A 17,272-nucleotide genomic window follows, 5' to 3' on the forward strand; every position below is an offset into this window, starting at 1 on the left:
TGTCGGATTGAGGGTGATTTTCCCCCATATAGTTCAAAAGGAGTTAGTTTTTGATCTCTATGACATACGCGGTTCCAGGTGTACGTGAAATACAACATGGCTTCAGGCCAAAAGTTTTTACCTATACCACTCTCTTCTAAAATTACCCTAGTACCATCTGCCACAGTTCTGTTAAATACTTCAGCCGCCCCGTTTTGCTCAGGGGTATAACTATTAGTGAATTCATGTTTTATTCCTTCATTTTGACAAAATTTACTTAAAATTGTATTTGAAAATTCCCCTCCATTGTCAGTTCTTATTGCTTCAGCTTTGTTCCCAGAAATCTCTCTGCCCTTTTCATATGATTAATGAGAATTTCTGCTGCCTGATTTTTATTTTTCAATGGGTACAATGACGTTCTACGGGAATAATCGTCAACAACTGAAAGAAAGTATCGTTCACCTCTTCTACCTTCAATACTCGATGGCCCCCAAATGTCACTATAAATTAATTCTAAAGGTTTCTTTGATCGAATTTCGTCCATTGGTTTGAAAGATACGCGTTTGAACTTTCCTAATTTACAATCTTCACAATTTACTTTATCATTTTTAAAAACTGGTAGACCCCTAGTACATTTATATTCAGCAGTTTTCTTTATATTATCGACATTTACATGAGCAAATCTTTTGTGCCATAATTCTAAGCTTTCAGTACTACTAGCTTCATAATTAACATTTTTATGTACATTTTTCTGAAATTACCTTTGGGTTAACAAAATAAATGCCATTAGATAGTTTAGCTTTAAAAATTATTTCGCCATTATCTGATACAGTTACCAAACCTTTTTCCCCTTTAAAACATGCTCCCGCTTGGTCAAATCTGGGACCAGACAGTAAATTTTCTTCGCAAATGCGGCGAATACATCACATTTACTAAATTAATGGTCTTAGGACCGAACTTTATCTCTCCAACCCCCTCAATTGGAAAAACATGATTTTGGACTGCTACGGCCATCTTTCGATCATTTACAGGTTCATATTTATGGAAAAAGTTCTTATTATTTGCAAAGTGATGGCTGGCCGCCGAATCAAATGCCCATGATGAAGGATTACAGTCTATCTCGTTAAAGTTCGCTTCCGAAATAAAAAATGTTTTGGAAGGGTACTCACACTTTTTCGGCGATGAGGAGCTGCCTCTTCTGGTATACTGGTTCCTGTTTCTTCCTCTTGACCTCCTCTGGCCATAACTTGACTTCTTGGAGCTTGTGGATGGACTTCCTCCGCGGTTCCTCTCTGGAAAACTACAATCTTTGCGGATGTGGCCTGTACGTCCGCAATTATAACACGATCTTTTTTCTTTTGGAGCAACGTAGTTGGCGCTAATATTATCCTCGTCCTTCAGCTTTAATCTGCTCTCTTCAGAAATTAAGTCCTGTACTATCGCATCAAAAGAAAAATCCTCGGGTTTCTTTCTCAAAATTGATTGGCAAATGCTGTCATATTCCGATGGAAGATATCTCAAAACTTGAAAATTTAAGTATGACTCAGAAAAATTCTTGTCGATTCCCTTTATCCTGTCATAAATTCGACGAATTCTTGATGCGAAGAGATTTATGGATTCGCCTTGCTCAATTCGACAGTTTGTTAATTCAGTGAAAGTCCGCATATGCACACATCTGTTATCAGGATAAAAGTGTGCTTTTAGACATTCCCACGATTTTTCTGGCGACTCACAATGCTCTATTATTCTTTTGAATTCGTTGTCTACAAACAAATATATTAAAGATAATGCCGCTCGTTCTCTGGCCAAAAACTCACGAACGTCTCTCTCAGTAAATCCTGAATCTTTAGAGACTACTGGCACTGTTTCCTTACCAGTTACAATGTCCCAGGCGTTTTTCTCCATCAGGACAAATTTCATATCTGCTGCCCATGACACATAATTTGTGCCATTTAATGTCTCAATAGTTATCTGGGGATTCGCCATTATTTCGACAGAAAGTCGGAAGACAATATCAATGAGCACTAATAATCTAATATTTATCATCAGTATGCTCTTGTCGAAAAAAAATCTTCTATACGGCCCCCCCCCATCGAAAATTATCACCGACGTCAAAAACATCATTTCCATCTCCAGTCCTACTGAAAATATAGGCCATCGAAAACAGAGTCCAGGTTGCCCATAACCTTTTAATGAGCAAGAGAATGCTCAAGACTAATAACCTCTAAATGCAATAACCTAATTAAATGTATGACTAGAAATGCATGATTAAAAATAGTTGAAGACAACTTAAAAATAAAAACCAAATTTATTTGGTAATTTTAGTAAAGTTAGTTAAATAAAATTAAAAACATTTGAAACAACGCGAACTAGAGCTGAGCTATATCAATCTATTATCTATCTATTAAAGAAATAACCCCGCACCTTTGCTTAAAAGCAAACGGGCGCTCGAGTCAACTAGCCAGAGAGAAAACACCGAAGAAGTCTCTTTTCTACTCGAAACATTTCCTTTTATCGTAAGTGAACTCATTTGCATGCGGACGCCAAATCACCTTCTGATACACGCCAGCATAGCACCTGGCCAATGAGCATCAGGCACGTGCCGATCTGTTACGATGCATCACCGATTACGTAAAGGTCGTGACGTCATAGATCGGCGACTGCACGTGCGAGATACGTCTTCAGGCGTCCGCATTAGAAGAAAGAAAAACATCGTTGAAAATTTCTCAATGATTAGGCAAGTGACTGATATTATGGTGAGATAAGTGGTGAGATGAATTCGTTAATTATTATATAAGGGGCGCTAGGCCAACACTGAACAATATTTCTGTGTTAAATAAAAGAAAAGTAATAATTCTACTCATATATTGTGTAGTTGAAGTAAAAGGTTAGAATCGAAAAATAACATTAGTAACATTAATTATAATCCTGGGCTTACACAACAAGCAAATTACAAGGAAAATGGAGAAATCTCCGGTCCCAAAAAAAAAGTCACTCTCCTAGCATTATTTATAACGCGATATACTAAGTAGAATAGAATTTATTTCCAAAACATTATTTAGAAAATAAGATTATGATAAAAAAAAAAAAAAACTGAATTTGGCAAACGATAAATAAAACAAGTAGCAGTAGAGAAAGTCTATATATTTAATTTTTTTTTTTTAATTTTCTTTTTTCTTGTTTGAATCTTTCAAAAAAGATTTCTTGGTTATACATTTTTATTTAAAATTTTAATGTTGCTCAAATAGGTAAATGAAGTTGCTTTAAATTTCTGTCTTAGATAAATTAAAGCACTAATTTTCTTGAATTAGGTAAATACTTTTCTTAACTAGATAATTGGAAATAACAAAAACTAGAACCTAATGCGTAAATTATTATTTATTTGCTATTATTTTTATTCTATTAGTCGGAGTGTAAGATATTCAGAGTTAATAATATGTAAAAACATATATAAAAGGACCGGGACTCGAAGAAATATTCAGAAGTATCCTTTAAGAGAGGTTTTACATAGATTGTGTTTTGTCATGCAATAACATACTTTTTGGTATAGGTTACAGTTATTTCTCTATAAAAATTAACTTTTGATAACCTTCAATGAAACTTACTGCTTGTCACTCTCCTGGTCTGTGAAAATTTGACCCCCTGTTTTTAGGGGTGTAGCATAGTTAAAGTGTAGCCCTCCATTTTTCCCTTCATAAGTTCCTAACAAAGAGTAGGTATAATTTTTTTCAGATTTGTTGAAACATTTTTATTTTAAAAATATTTGTGATTGGACACTGTCAGGTTTTTTGGAGAATCACCCATAATTATTGTGAAGTTTTCACTCATAATTTTAACTTTTAGAGGTAACTCAACATCAGTTTAGTATTTTATGCAATAAATGCAAAAGGAAACAAAACTTATGCTAGGATAATAATATAATTTTATGTAATTGAAGTCTATAGCATTTTGTAAGTTGAAAACTATTATGCAATTTTGATATTTAAATAGCTTAAGATAGGTAAGAACCTTCTAAACTCTTTTTGTTGTCAATTTAATGCAATGTTTTTCGACAAGCTGCAACAAGAATTGCAATGGACCTTCAATGTATATTATTTTCTCATCAAGTTTTTTTTTGCAATACATTAATCCCTTTCAGTAAAATTATTAACTACTGGAATTCATTCAATAATTTTTAGTGCTTTGTGATAATCCTTTTGAAGCTTCGAGATTTATCTGAATTCCTCCCGGTTTCAGCATGATAAAACATATCAGGTATTCAAATTTCATAAAATTTTTGGGCATAATCTCAGGATACCTTGCAGCATTTTTTTCATTCACTTTCACAGCTTTAGCTAATTGCCTTTTATTACAGCGCTGCACTTGCTTGTTAAAAAGAGCTATGCAATTTTATTTACTTCTTCATTAACGTTTTTATTTTGCCATGAAGATTTCATTAAATTGAAATTATTGTATATTATGCATTTTGAGGTATAGAAGCTGTCATTTCAAGATTTTAAATATGCATGTGCTGCAATCCAATTTTCTGTTACTGAAGTGATTGTGAACTAGTAGCTAAACATCTATATTTTAAAACAATACAAGATTTTTAACTTCCACTGGGTATGAGGCATAGCTCCAGGTACTATAAATCTGATTTAACGAGAAGGGGTTTTATGCTGAAATATTACAATCAGTTCAAGAAATTCTCAATAATCATCTCTCGTGGGAGCCGTACAGCAATTTTTCAGCACATTTTATTCTATGGTCCTTTACATTAACCATTCTTCCTTATAACTGAGTTTTGTAATGCATTTTTCCTTATCAATGATCTTCCAGTAGGCCTGAAATCGTTTAAAGTGACGTAATTATGGAGCAGAAGAGAACCCTATGCATTTATAAAAAATGGCACCAATAGCAGTTGAACATAGCTCTGATCATCATGTCTAACAGAGAAGCTTTCTTTAGTTAATTGTTTACTTTTGTATACCTGCTGCTCATTGCAACTCAATTGCATGGTGAATGATTTATTAATTTTATCCAATAATTTGTTCTAAATAACAATCTTGATTATTTTAGCATTAAAAAAAAATATTATAAAGATTGTTTTTGTGTTTAACTTTCTTTTTTTTTTCTTTTTTTTTTAATATAGAAACTTCAATTAGAAAAGTTCATGTTATATGCACATGGTTCTGATTTGTGTCATGATTTGGAATTGAGGCATGCTATGGCTAATTGCTTTGAAGCATTAATGGGTAAGGTTTTTAGTAACTGTGCCTTTTGTTTCAATTGTGTGTAAGAACTTTAGAAAACTTTGCGTAGTAAAATTTGTGTTTAGAAAATTTCTAGGATGAATGATTTTTTATGATCTAAACAGTGTTGCCCAACCATCGGCCCATGGACCAATTGTTCCCTGTTGATATGTTCAATGTTAGAAATTGAAGGATATATTTTGGAGCCTTCCAAACCAAATGATCATCTTCATTTGGTGCTACAAATGATTATTGCAAATTTGACTTTAAAAAGTCAGCAGTTCATATCTAAAAAGAAAGGTGGAAACTTTGCATCAACAAAATAAGCATGTAGTATAACAACAACAATTGTTGCTTTGCAATTTTCTTTTCCTTTCAAATTCCACCCCCCCCCCCCTTGTTATTTGAAAAGATTTAAGTATATTTTAGTTTTATATGTGGTGCGACTTGCGAATAAAAGAAGGTTGGAATTAGATTTTTCTTTACTCATTCTACTAACAGTCAATGTGTTGCACACCTAAGATGACGCCGCCGCAAGTCAAAAATAGTCAGTTTTGAGTTATATACATGTCCTGGTGCATTTTAATTAGTTCTGTTAAAATGCAAGGCAGCTAAAAACAAAAAAAAAAAAAAATTAACCTTATTTTTAAGATGTGTCAATGTGTTACTATAAGAATTTAAGCTAAGGTGCAAAATATTTAACACTAGAAAGACGGAGGGGCCTGTGTGGCCCCTCGCGTAGTTTGTTGTTTAATAACTCGGATAATATCTAACGGAACTTAATGAAATTTTCTGACTTTTCATTATATGACACTATTTGAATGCTTGTTTAATCATTTAATCATTCGCCTCATAGTACTGTTAATATTGATCCTTATACCTAGAAAGACGGGAGGGGCCACAGTGGCCCCTAAGCATTTTGACAATTGAAAAATTTATTTTTTTCCTTTCTCCTAATTGTTGTAGCATTAAAAAAATGCCATTCACTCTAGTTTAACCTGTAACTTCCTCTTTATCATAGGCGGATTTACGGGGGTGACAGGGGGTGCACCGCACCCCCAACAATTTTGGTTAGATTTTCAAAGAAAATTCAAACGAAATATATTTTATCAAGAGAAAATATATATTTCTCCTCAGGAATTTTGTAAAACAACTTATATTTTTCTACAGCTAAATGCAAGTTAATTTACTTGAAAGCAAACCCAAAAATACAATAATAGGCAGCTTATTGTGTGACCCGGTCACCACTAATCGCCAGTGCGAGAGAAATTGTGCTGCATGAATTAAAAAGATGTATTTCTCCATTTAAAAAAGAAAGATGATAAATAATTACATAAATCAAACAAAAACATTCCTTTAATTATTTTTCAGAGCTGTATTATGTAATAACTTTATACTCTGTAATTGGGTATGTATTGGTATAACATCACAATTTTCTTTTTCTTTGAAACAATCATGGCTAATAAAGTCAAAAAATATGGCTATTGTGATATACTTCCCCAAAAACGATAAAAAGTCCTTACACATCATTCCAGTAAACAGTACAATAAAATCACTCTGAAATCAACTACAAATTAACATTTCCACTGTAAAATTTCAAAATTTTCTGAAGGGGGCAGGGCAGTGCTATCACTGAGTTCTACTACTAAAATTAGTTGCTTTTGTTGCCTTTAATATGAACAATAGTCTCCGAAATAGTTACCAATACAGAAAATAATTTCTAAAATAGTCTCTTATTTAAAAAAATTGCATTCATATCATTTTGATGCCATGAAGTGGGGCAGACCTACGTGGGGTAAATTTTCTCCAAACAACCTTTAAAAAGGAAAACTTTAAAAAATATTTTCCAAATTTTTGCCCAACCCTGAATAAACACTAGAGAAACCAGCACTGACACATTCTAGTATATTTTTTACACTATCTGACTGTTAATTAAAGACAACAGTAAAAGGCTGACTGTATAGAAAGAGCTCGAAGCGTCATATTCATATTTCCGATCGAAAGAAAATTAGCTCTCGTTAAAAAATAAAGAAAAAGAAAAAAAATAAATGTATAGTACAAATAAAAGAAATTAGGAACCAAAAAACAGTAAAAAAAAAAGTAGTTAAGAACCAGAAATTGCGATTCCAAAAACTAATCCTTTATAAAAATAGACTCACAAAAACGATACTGTTACGAAAATTGCGATCTTTTACGATCGTGACGAAACTTTACGAAACTTTTTTTATACTAAAATATAAATTTCGCATTTTTTTCTGGTCGTAAATGTTTTATTACCTTTCATTTTCCCACTTTTTTAAACGATTGTTTTCAAAAATTAAACGAGGTAAAACTTTTCCTTTTTGTCCCGTGGTAACTAGGGGGTAAACTTTAAAAATTTTTTTACAAAGTTTTTCTCCTGGGAGGGAGAAAAAACTAGCTTTTTTACGAATTTTAGTTACACTTACTAAATTAGTCCCTGTATTTTACAACTGATTGCAAAATACTCGCCTTTGTCATCAAAATAGTCGCCTTTGCCGTCAAAGCAACAGCTTTAGTAGCCATTTGCAGTGCTGTATCCCCCTCCCCCATCCCCTGTATGACAATGGCATAGCTAGTTTCTGTCGCCTGTTTCCCTCTATTTGCCACATTTTCATTGAGACATATCTAATACATTAAAGCATTGAAAATTATCGCTCAAAATAGAAAACTTCCTTTAAAGTAGCAAAGGGAAACTAATTTAATCCGTATTCTTCCTACAAAAGTTAAGGGGGCGGGTCAGGGCGCCTATCTCGGAAAAATATTCTGAATTTACATGAAAAATTGCAGTTAAAAGCAACTTTTGGCCGAATGGGGTTCTCTACCGAATCTTTATCAAACCAGAAGTTAGTTTAAGCTTTTGAGGACGATTAAGAGTCAGCTTTTATTCCGTAACAAAGTTCCAATAATTTGTTTTCCCTGCATTAAATCAGCACTAGCAAAGAAACAACTTTTACAGAAATATATTATATTTATATACAGAAACAGATGTTATATATCAGAAATATGTTTAATAGTACATATTTTAATATTTTCCGAAATTTAAGTTTTAAAAATACAATTTAAGAGTTGAATTACAATTTAAGGACATTAAATGAATGAGGAAGGTTCAAGGGCTCACTACGAAAATATTTCAACTTTGAACACTGAAATGACCGTTCAGTCATACAAAAATCTAACATTTCAAAGTGTTTTTTTGAGCAATCACGATTGCTTATTGCTTTCATTTGACTGTCCTTGACGTTACGGTTCCTTTTTCAGCTTGGACCAGGGCTGCAGCACCACCATCCACCGGCGGTGGCGCGGCTGGTCCTGAGCACTGTCCACCGGAATCCACTTTTGCTGGGCTTTGGCGTCCATGTCCTACACATGCATGGTCATATACACTCCCCTACGTGCGCACGCCTTTACACACATACACACGCCTACGTGCACACACGTAAGCCTACACACACAACTATACACACGTAACCACCCAGGAGGAGGGACATGCTTGGGGGGGGGGAGCCGTTTCTAGAAACAATAACTCTAATCAGTAGGGTCTTGTCGCAACTTGTGATTGCGAAAAAAATAATTTGAATTCAAAGTTTCGGACTTCAAATTAGAATTAATTGGGGAAAGTAGGTCACAGATTTTACTTTTTTTCTTTGTCTCCAGTATTATATTTAAGTATGATTCCCTTATTTAATTTTTTTTCACACCAAAAGTGCTGAATCGCCGCCCCGAAAAGCATGCCTCCCCGGGCAGACCACCCTCTCCGCCCCTCCCTAGCTACGCCACTGCTATATTGTTGCACCCCCAGAATTCACAGCCTAAATCCGCCTATGCTCTTTATGCAGCCGATTGGATATCCAATTGCTATAAACAGTACCGACTGCTTACCATCCTAACGGTGGCCATTGCTCTTAGAAAGGAAAACTAATTCAGCCTTTTGCCCAGAAAAACTAAAAATAATTAAGTATTAAGTTTTTATTTAGTCATGAAAGAAGGTGTATCAGGCATGTGGACTCCCTCAGGAAGAATTTTTAAAAGAATTCACTCCAAAAATGGGTAGGGGCCACACTGGCCCCTTCAGTCTTTCTAGGTATACAGAAAATGTCAGTCGTTCTAGTGTTAAATTGATTTTTCTCGAAAAGTAGTTTTTGCATATGTGGCAGCGTTGCACTAAGTGTGCAGTGTGTTTATAGGCACTTGGTTGATCTGAAGTTCAAACAAGCGGTCACTCCTGAAGTCTACTCGCACATTCAAAGAAAGCTCCTCAACTGATGCCTCAATGGATCGCTAACTCAATCACATTGTTCTATGCCAGATAATTGAAGTAGTATTCAGTAAATTACTGCCCAATAGCCAGGGCTAAAGTAGAAATACATGAAATACACCGCCAGCTCAATCATTTCTATATTAGCTACCAGTTTGTTTGGCACTCTTGGCTTCCTTAAGAGGTTTTCCATTTCCAGCTCAGTCACGTTCTTATGCTGGGCTGATGAGTGCTAATAAGCACGAAACTGCAGTCCTCGGCTGGAAATGACTAAGCTGGCAGTGTATTTCATGTATTTCTGCTTTAGCCCTGGCTATTGGGCGGTAATTTACTGAGTATACCATGCCTTGCCTTCAATCCTCGAGTTGAACCGAACCATTGCTTCGGTCACTCGTCTGGTCTGTGCTAATTCTATATTAGCTACCAGTTTGTTTGGCACTCTTGGCTTCCTTAAGAGGTTTTCCATCTCCTGCTCAGTCACTTTCCTATACCGGGCTGATGAGTGCTAATGTGCATAAAACTGCAGTCCTCGGTTGGAAATGACTGAGCTGGCAGTGTATTTCATACAATTGAAGTAGTGCTTGAACTTGTCCGGAAAAAACATGGTCAAATGTTCTGCACCCATATTCAATATTTTTTTTTCAGAATGTGTATTGATGGTCCGTTTGAACCTGTCCAATTGAAATCCAATTGCATCTGCTTCTACAAAACTTGCTGGTTTTCTTAACTATATGATTTTCCCATTTGGACATTAATTATTTTGGGTTTAGCATTACTTTTAACATTTTTTATATGTCTTATTGTGTAGTTGAGGACTTGTATACTTCTAATTTTGCTGTGCTCATTCGAATAGTTTTTAATCCATTTTTATAAGAATTGATTCAAGAAACTCATAAAAATTATCATTAATTTTCACCAGTGTCTTAAATGAAGGAAGATTTTAGAAAATAAAATTGATCAAACAGTTTTATTAAGGACGTTTAGGACATTGATGGAATATGGAAATGAGGGAATTTTCATTGATGAAATCTTTAAAAGTCCATAAATGTTGCAAATTACACAAATTTGGGAAAAATTTCAATGTTTGTAGCCTGTCCTAAAATTTTTGCGATCATATCAAATGAGCTAATTGTCAAGTTAATTTAAAATTTTATTTTTCATTTCAGTTATTTATATATTTTATTTATCATGAACTTAATTTTATTAATGTATAAATTGTTGGCTGTTGCTGATTTTTCCAAAAAAATTTTTTCACAATTTTCAAAAGATAAAACTAGTTATTTCCTGTGTATCACTAGCAGGGGTCGATCCAGGTTTTATTTTTTGGGTCCCCATTTTGTGAAAAAGCAAAATATTTTTGTGAATTTTATTTATTTTTGTAAAAAAGACCTTCTTGTGATTTTTTTCTTGGAAAAGATTATATAAAAGCATTTTTAGCTGTCGTATCGTTATAGAAAAGCCCTAGACAGGTTTCTGGGGTGATTGCAAGTCCTTGAAGAATACCTGAAAGCTGTCAAGAGAAAATGCGCTGGGGGGAAGGGGGGGGAGTAAGACCCTTAATATTTTATTTGTAATTTGACACATACATTGCATTTATTGATTTTTACAAATATACATATGCAAGGCACACTTTCTTAAGGTGAAAGTCTCACAATTTTCTGTTTGCTCCTCTCAAATACTTTTAGAGCAATGAAAATTGCACATGCTGCTGCACGTAATGATAACTCCTAATACAATATGAACAGACTCAAAGATATCACATATTTCTTAACACAGAAGTGAAATACTCATTAAAGATGCCATGTATGTGTTTGAAAAACGTAAAAGTAATTAAAACTCAAAATAATACTGCACCAGCATTCAACGTTTAATTTTTTGACATTTGACGTTCTTACAGAGTAGGTATTTCGTTAAAACTTTGCAATTTAATGATGTTAATAAATATATAAAGAAATTTTATTTGTTTGCCGCTTAACAAGGTACAGTAAATTACGTCAAAAATGCGAAAAATTCGTTTACCATGGCGGATGTAAGGAAATCAAGGTCTTCAAAAGAAATAAAAATATAAAAAAAGCATATAAAAAGAATTTTATTTTAAGTAAAGATTTTAGAATTGGATTTTGAAACTCAACACAAATTAATACTAAATATATATTGCGTAATCAAAGTAAAATTTAGGATTTTCCTGAAAGCAACGGAATTTCAGTATTTTCAAAGATAAATGTTTTGAACTGAAATGTGGGATAAATACGTGGTATTCTTACCACAAGTTAGCAAATGTTTTTTTATTTCATTGTCATCTAAATTTTCCCCCAAAAATCTAACTAGAGATTCAAAATTCTCAAAAATGGCCCATTGCTTCTTCATTATAAAGTACAAAATTTAAATAAACTTACCAATCAATTTTCTGTTAAATTTTTTTTTTTTTTAGCTTCAGTTCCAATCTCTGCACTTTCAGATTTTTTTGAGAATTCCTTCTTTTGCACTAGATTTTTGTATATTGACAGCCTCTCTGTGATTTTTGCTGCACTCATGTTTTTTTAAAACTCTATAGGGTGACTGCTTTTCTTGATATCAACTCCAATATTTACTCAAGTTTTGTTTGAATCACTAACATTCAAGAAAGATGAACATATTTTGCACAAAAAACCCTTAGCTGAATAACTGTAGTAAAGCCAGCTATACACCTTTTCATAATTTGCAATGTACTTTTCATTTGTTGCATGCTTCTTATTTCCATTTGTACTCTCAAATACAATTGCTTGATTCATTATTTGATGGCTCAATCTCAATATCATCATCAGTTGAAGTTGCTTCAGATTCACTTCCAGTATTTTCTGCCTCAAAAATCGTTATACTTTCGCGAACTGCCGCACTGTCATTTGATGTACTATCTTTTACCGCATTTTCCGAGTCCTCCGAAACGGGAACATTTGCGTTACTGTTACTGCATGATGAATTGGTGGTAGCGATTTTATCGGGGTTGTTAATTGCTGACTTGAAGAATTTCACAACATTTTGGGATCCAACGTTCGAAGAGCAAAATTTTTAAACATATTACGCAGAATTTCGGGAGGTACCTCCTGTTGCAGGACATCCTCGTTTCATATTTTAATTTCTTAAAGAATTATTTTCAACGAACAAGCGATCTCTCCAAACTGAGATTATTGCGGCTGCTATCTCCAGCGCTCCATTATCCGCTAGAAACTTAACGAAATATTTTGCAAAACACAAATTATAATCGAATAGAATAACAATTTATTCCTTGATGCGCCTAAAAAATGTCCACTTTAACACGCGAAGGCGCGAACAAGCTAACTCCGAAAAAGATCGTCTGCGCTCCTGGATCGCAGACGATCTGGAAACGAAAGAAAACGAACTGGAATAATAAACAATTACCACATTTTTTTTAAATTTATCGTCTGCAGTTTTTTTTAAATTTATCTTCTGCAGATTACGCGAGTGCGCTGTTCCCGTTGCTCACCATTAGCGGACATACGTTTAAAAAATGCGACATTGCTCATCTCGAAGTTTTATATTTATTTAAAGAAGACAGCAAGATTAAGTAGAATGACTGACAATATTTTTCAGCTGGCATTGTATTTTATCAATAAAAGAAGGAATCTAGGAATTAAACTACAAAAATAAATAAATAAATAAATAATAATAATACAGTTATTCTTTTGGTTTACTGTATGCTGTACTGTACGCTCAAACTAGCGTGACTTTGGAAGTTATCTTTTGCTTCTACACGTACAGTCTACAAAAAAAATAGCAGGAAAGAAAAAATGAAAAATGCATTTTAAACCAGCAATTCTCAGCAGACACCGGTCCGCGAGAAAGTTTGACCGGTCCTCGTTTCCAATAAAATAAAATTTCCTTATTTTATTTTTATTTCTAATTTTATACGATATGCATTAATATATCCATTACTTTGCATACGTTTTGAGGTTTCTCTCCAAGATTTATTCGCTAATGAAAATTTACGCAAATTAGCTGCGCTTATTTTTACATTCAAAGTGTATAAGTCATTAAAAACAATTTTACAATTAACTTTTGTAAGTTTATTTTGAGTAGAAGGTTTTTCTTTCTGGAATTTGTTTTAAAAAAGGACAAAACAGATTAGTTTATTTTAGTGAAAAAAAAAGTAAAAATTTCTACCGGTCCGTGAAATTTTTTGACAAAGTTTTACCGGTCCGAGTGTCAAAAAAAAAAAAAAAGATCGAGAAACGCTGCTTTAAACTAAAGAATATGAGAAAAAGTGGGTACCCCTGGCTTAATCACACCTTTTTTTTTGAGCAATCACGATTGCTTATTGTTCTCATTTGACTGTTTTGATGTCCTATCTTTTTATTTTACCACCACCACCATCCGCACCCTGTCACCGTCGACCGGGTCCTCACGATGCTGCTCCTATAGCGAAAGCCGTCTCCAGGTTGCATCCATGTCCTACACACACGCGCATACATACACAACTACACACACACACGCACACACACACACAAACACATACACACAAACACATACACACACGCATACACACAGACACATACACATACACACAACTACTCACACATTCATGCATACATACAGACACCTACACATACACACACATACACACAACTATCCACACATTCATACCTGCACACAGACACAAACACACATGCCTACACACACATACCCCTACACACAATATACATACCCCCACACACAAACACACACTTCTACGTAAGCACTCTCGTGATTGCGGAAAACATAATTTGAATTCAAGAGGTCAAAATTCAAATTCTTATTTTTTTTTTCATTAAATGCAATCGTGTCAAGTGAGCTTTCGAGATCGGACAGTATCAATTACAGACTACAGGGAATTTCGGCAATCGGTTGTTCGGCGTTTCCCGCGTAGTCACTCATACTCTAACAGGTTTTAATTAATTGCTATACAATACGATTTGCATCAGCATGCACCAGTATTCAATGTGAATTTCTATGCAATTGGTTAAAAAAATGAAAATATAAGATTTTCGAGTGTTCTTTTTAACCTTCGTTCGGGAATAATTTTCAGAAATTTTGCTCGTCCGTTCCGTAAGATAACCCCCCAACTCTGAACCTTAAACTTTTTCAAAATAAACTGAAGGAAATATTAACAAATTAAAAAAACCGGAGAATATTTAAATTAATTTTTTAAAAAAAAGAAAGAAAGAGGAGAAAAACTAGAAGATCTGCATCTGGCAAGGTTTCAATTTGCTGCTAATTTTGAGCATTAAAAATGCATAATTTGACAAAATAATATGGATAAATAAAGGATGCGTGCAACTAAGACACAATTGAAAGTTACAATGATTCAAAGGAATATTTAATTCAGAAATATTTTGTCACTGAAGCAAATCAAACCAACAGAATATAGGCGATAAATTTGCCGTGGCGTGAAATGAGTCATCGCACTTGTAGAACAGTAGAAAATCATCGAATCAATTCTTTATCACGTGCTCATTATTTTTCTTGGATTTTGGCTAGCCACCAATCACAAGCGTCCCCCCCCCCTCTGACGCTCTCAAGTAAAAACAAATCACACAGCAGGTAAAAAGATAAGATGGGGGAAGGTGGAAGAGGTGTAGGCTTTCGCGTAGATGCGTACACATTTGCGGTTAAAAAATATTGTGAAAAGGCTGCTTTTTTATAAATTTTTGTGAACTGCTTTTACGACGTGGAATTTTGTGAATGAGGCCGCTTTTGCGCTGGGGAATTTTGTGAATGGGGCCGCTTTTGCGACGCGGAATTTTGTGAATGGGGCCGCTTTTGCCATGTGAAATTTTGTGAAGGGGCCGCAAAATGGTCCCAATTTGGCGCTGGATCGACCCCTGACTAGTCATTGTTACATTAATTGCTTTTTAGTTATATCTCAGCTCATTACATTTTGCATTAATTTGAATGCTCAGAAACATTTGTGCAAAGTTTAGATCAGATGGTTGTAATTTTGTTTCCACAAACACTAATTTTGATATTCTTGTGAAAAATGTATGTTTTTTTTTTCTGGAAAAATTGCATTGAGTTATGGAAAGTTTCAAGCAGAAGTCATGGAAAATCATAAATTTCAAAAATAAATGTAGCTGATACCCTGACATAGTACTTATTGAGTATTTGAATTAGTGTAAAAGAATGGATGCATCAAAATATCAAGAAAACAAAACAAAGAGAAATCTGTGGAAAAAATTGGTTAGACAGAAACAAATCAGAGAAAGTTGATAAAAATGATTTTGTTCTGTGATCACCCTGAAACTACTGTACTTGAAAAGAGAGTGATAGTTGATGTGTTTATTTTCTTTTTCTTTTCTTCAAGCTTTCTTAAAAATAATGTTAAAGAAAATTTATTAGCTAACCATGTAGTTTTATTCCATTCAAAAGAAAGAATAAATAAATTTGTCTAATATTTTTTGCTGTAACACATTTGAAGTTTGCACCCCTTTTGTATCAGCAAAAGGAAACTCGTATAGACTGCATGGGGTTTTAATATGCTTCCATAAATGCAGGTGCCTTATTTTTGGATGATGGGATAGAAGTTGCAGACAAGGTGTTTTCCATTACTTTGTTTTCTGAACCAGTTCTTCTTGCTGTGTGGAAAAATTATCCTCTTCATCCTCTTCAGGTATCTAATTGCTTGTTTCTCATCAAATTTTACATTAGAAGACAAGTAGTTTTCATTCATTCGGGATATGATTGAGCGAAGAAAGTTGATCGTACTTTCGTAATAAACAAGTTAGAAATTCCAGAATTATTCTCCAAAAAATGTTTTTGGTTATGATGCATTAAATTTATTAACCACTATTTGAATGTAAACAAAATTCAATATTGTATGTAATGTACCTTTCTACTTGTAGAATATGGTAAGGCATGTATGATATTAGGGCATTGTATACAGGATCAACATTTTCATTTACTATTTTAAGAAAAGCTTTGTATATATTTCTTTGGCAAAAATCTGTCATACTTTGTTTAAATATTATCTTAAAATTTCAGCATATGAATAGATTTCTTTTGATATAAGTGAAACCATTTTTCTGTATTCACAAAAATATTTTTTCATTAACATTTAAAATAGTTTTCGGCTAATGTTCTGTGCTTTCTATTACCAAAAGTTGCTACACTTTTTTGAAATTATTAGATTTTATTAAATTTGGATCTGTTTAGAGTTTTGAAACTTATTGTTCTCAATCTGTGTATTTCTCGTACATTTTTAAATTTTAAAACATTTTAATTTATTTACTCTAACAAATTCGTAGAGTATATTGTTTGGAAAATTTGGCTGGTGTGATTCTACTATATGTAATCATTTTACCTTTTGAAATTCTTACTATTTTTTTCAGTAGTTTTTAAAGGAAAATACAGGGCATTTCGTTTTAACCTTCAAGACCTTTATTTTCGCAACCATTAGTCCTAGATGCATACTTCCAATTGCAAAAACGTTCAAAATTAGATGTGGAGTTAAGATATTGAAAGTTTGAAGTGAAAATAAAAGTAAGTCAAAAAATACAAAATTTAACTTTTTATATGGGCCCCAAGTTCCACTAACTTATCTTTAGGGAAATAATCTCCATTGAAAAATAGTTCCAACACAGAAAGTTTGAAATTAGTACAACTAATATTCACTGAGATATGAAACGAAGTGTTTTGTGACTTACACCACTTTTCGCTCGACATTTTGGGGGGAAATATAGCGGTTAACAAGTGTTTAAAATTAAATTATCTGTGTGCATAGAGTGTAGGGATTGAATACCCGACTGAAAATTCA

The 17,272-nt window shown here is 33.6% G+C and overlaps 1 protein-coding gene across 1 annotated transcript in view; it reads left to right on the top strand.

The window, feature by feature from the left end:
• LOC129218898 (ribonuclease 3-like) overlaps positions 1-17,272 on the top strand; it is a 167,423-nt gene that overhangs the window by 111,453 nt on the left and 38,698 nt on the right. Inside the window, exons 15-16 of the mRNA XM_054853218.1 lie at positions 5,111-5,213; positions 16,014-16,129. Coding sequence (XP_054709193.1) covers positions 5,111-5,213; positions 16,014-16,129 — 219 coding nt within the window. The remainder of the gene's footprint in view (positions 1-5,110; positions 5,214-16,013; positions 16,130-17,272) is intronic.

Source organism: Uloborus diversus, chromosome 3 (assembly GCF_026930045.1).
Source record: "Uloborus diversus isolate 005 chromosome 3, Udiv.v.3.1, whole genome shotgun sequence".
NCBI lineage: Eukaryota > Metazoa > Arthropoda > Arachnida > Araneae > Uloboridae > Uloborus > Uloborus diversus.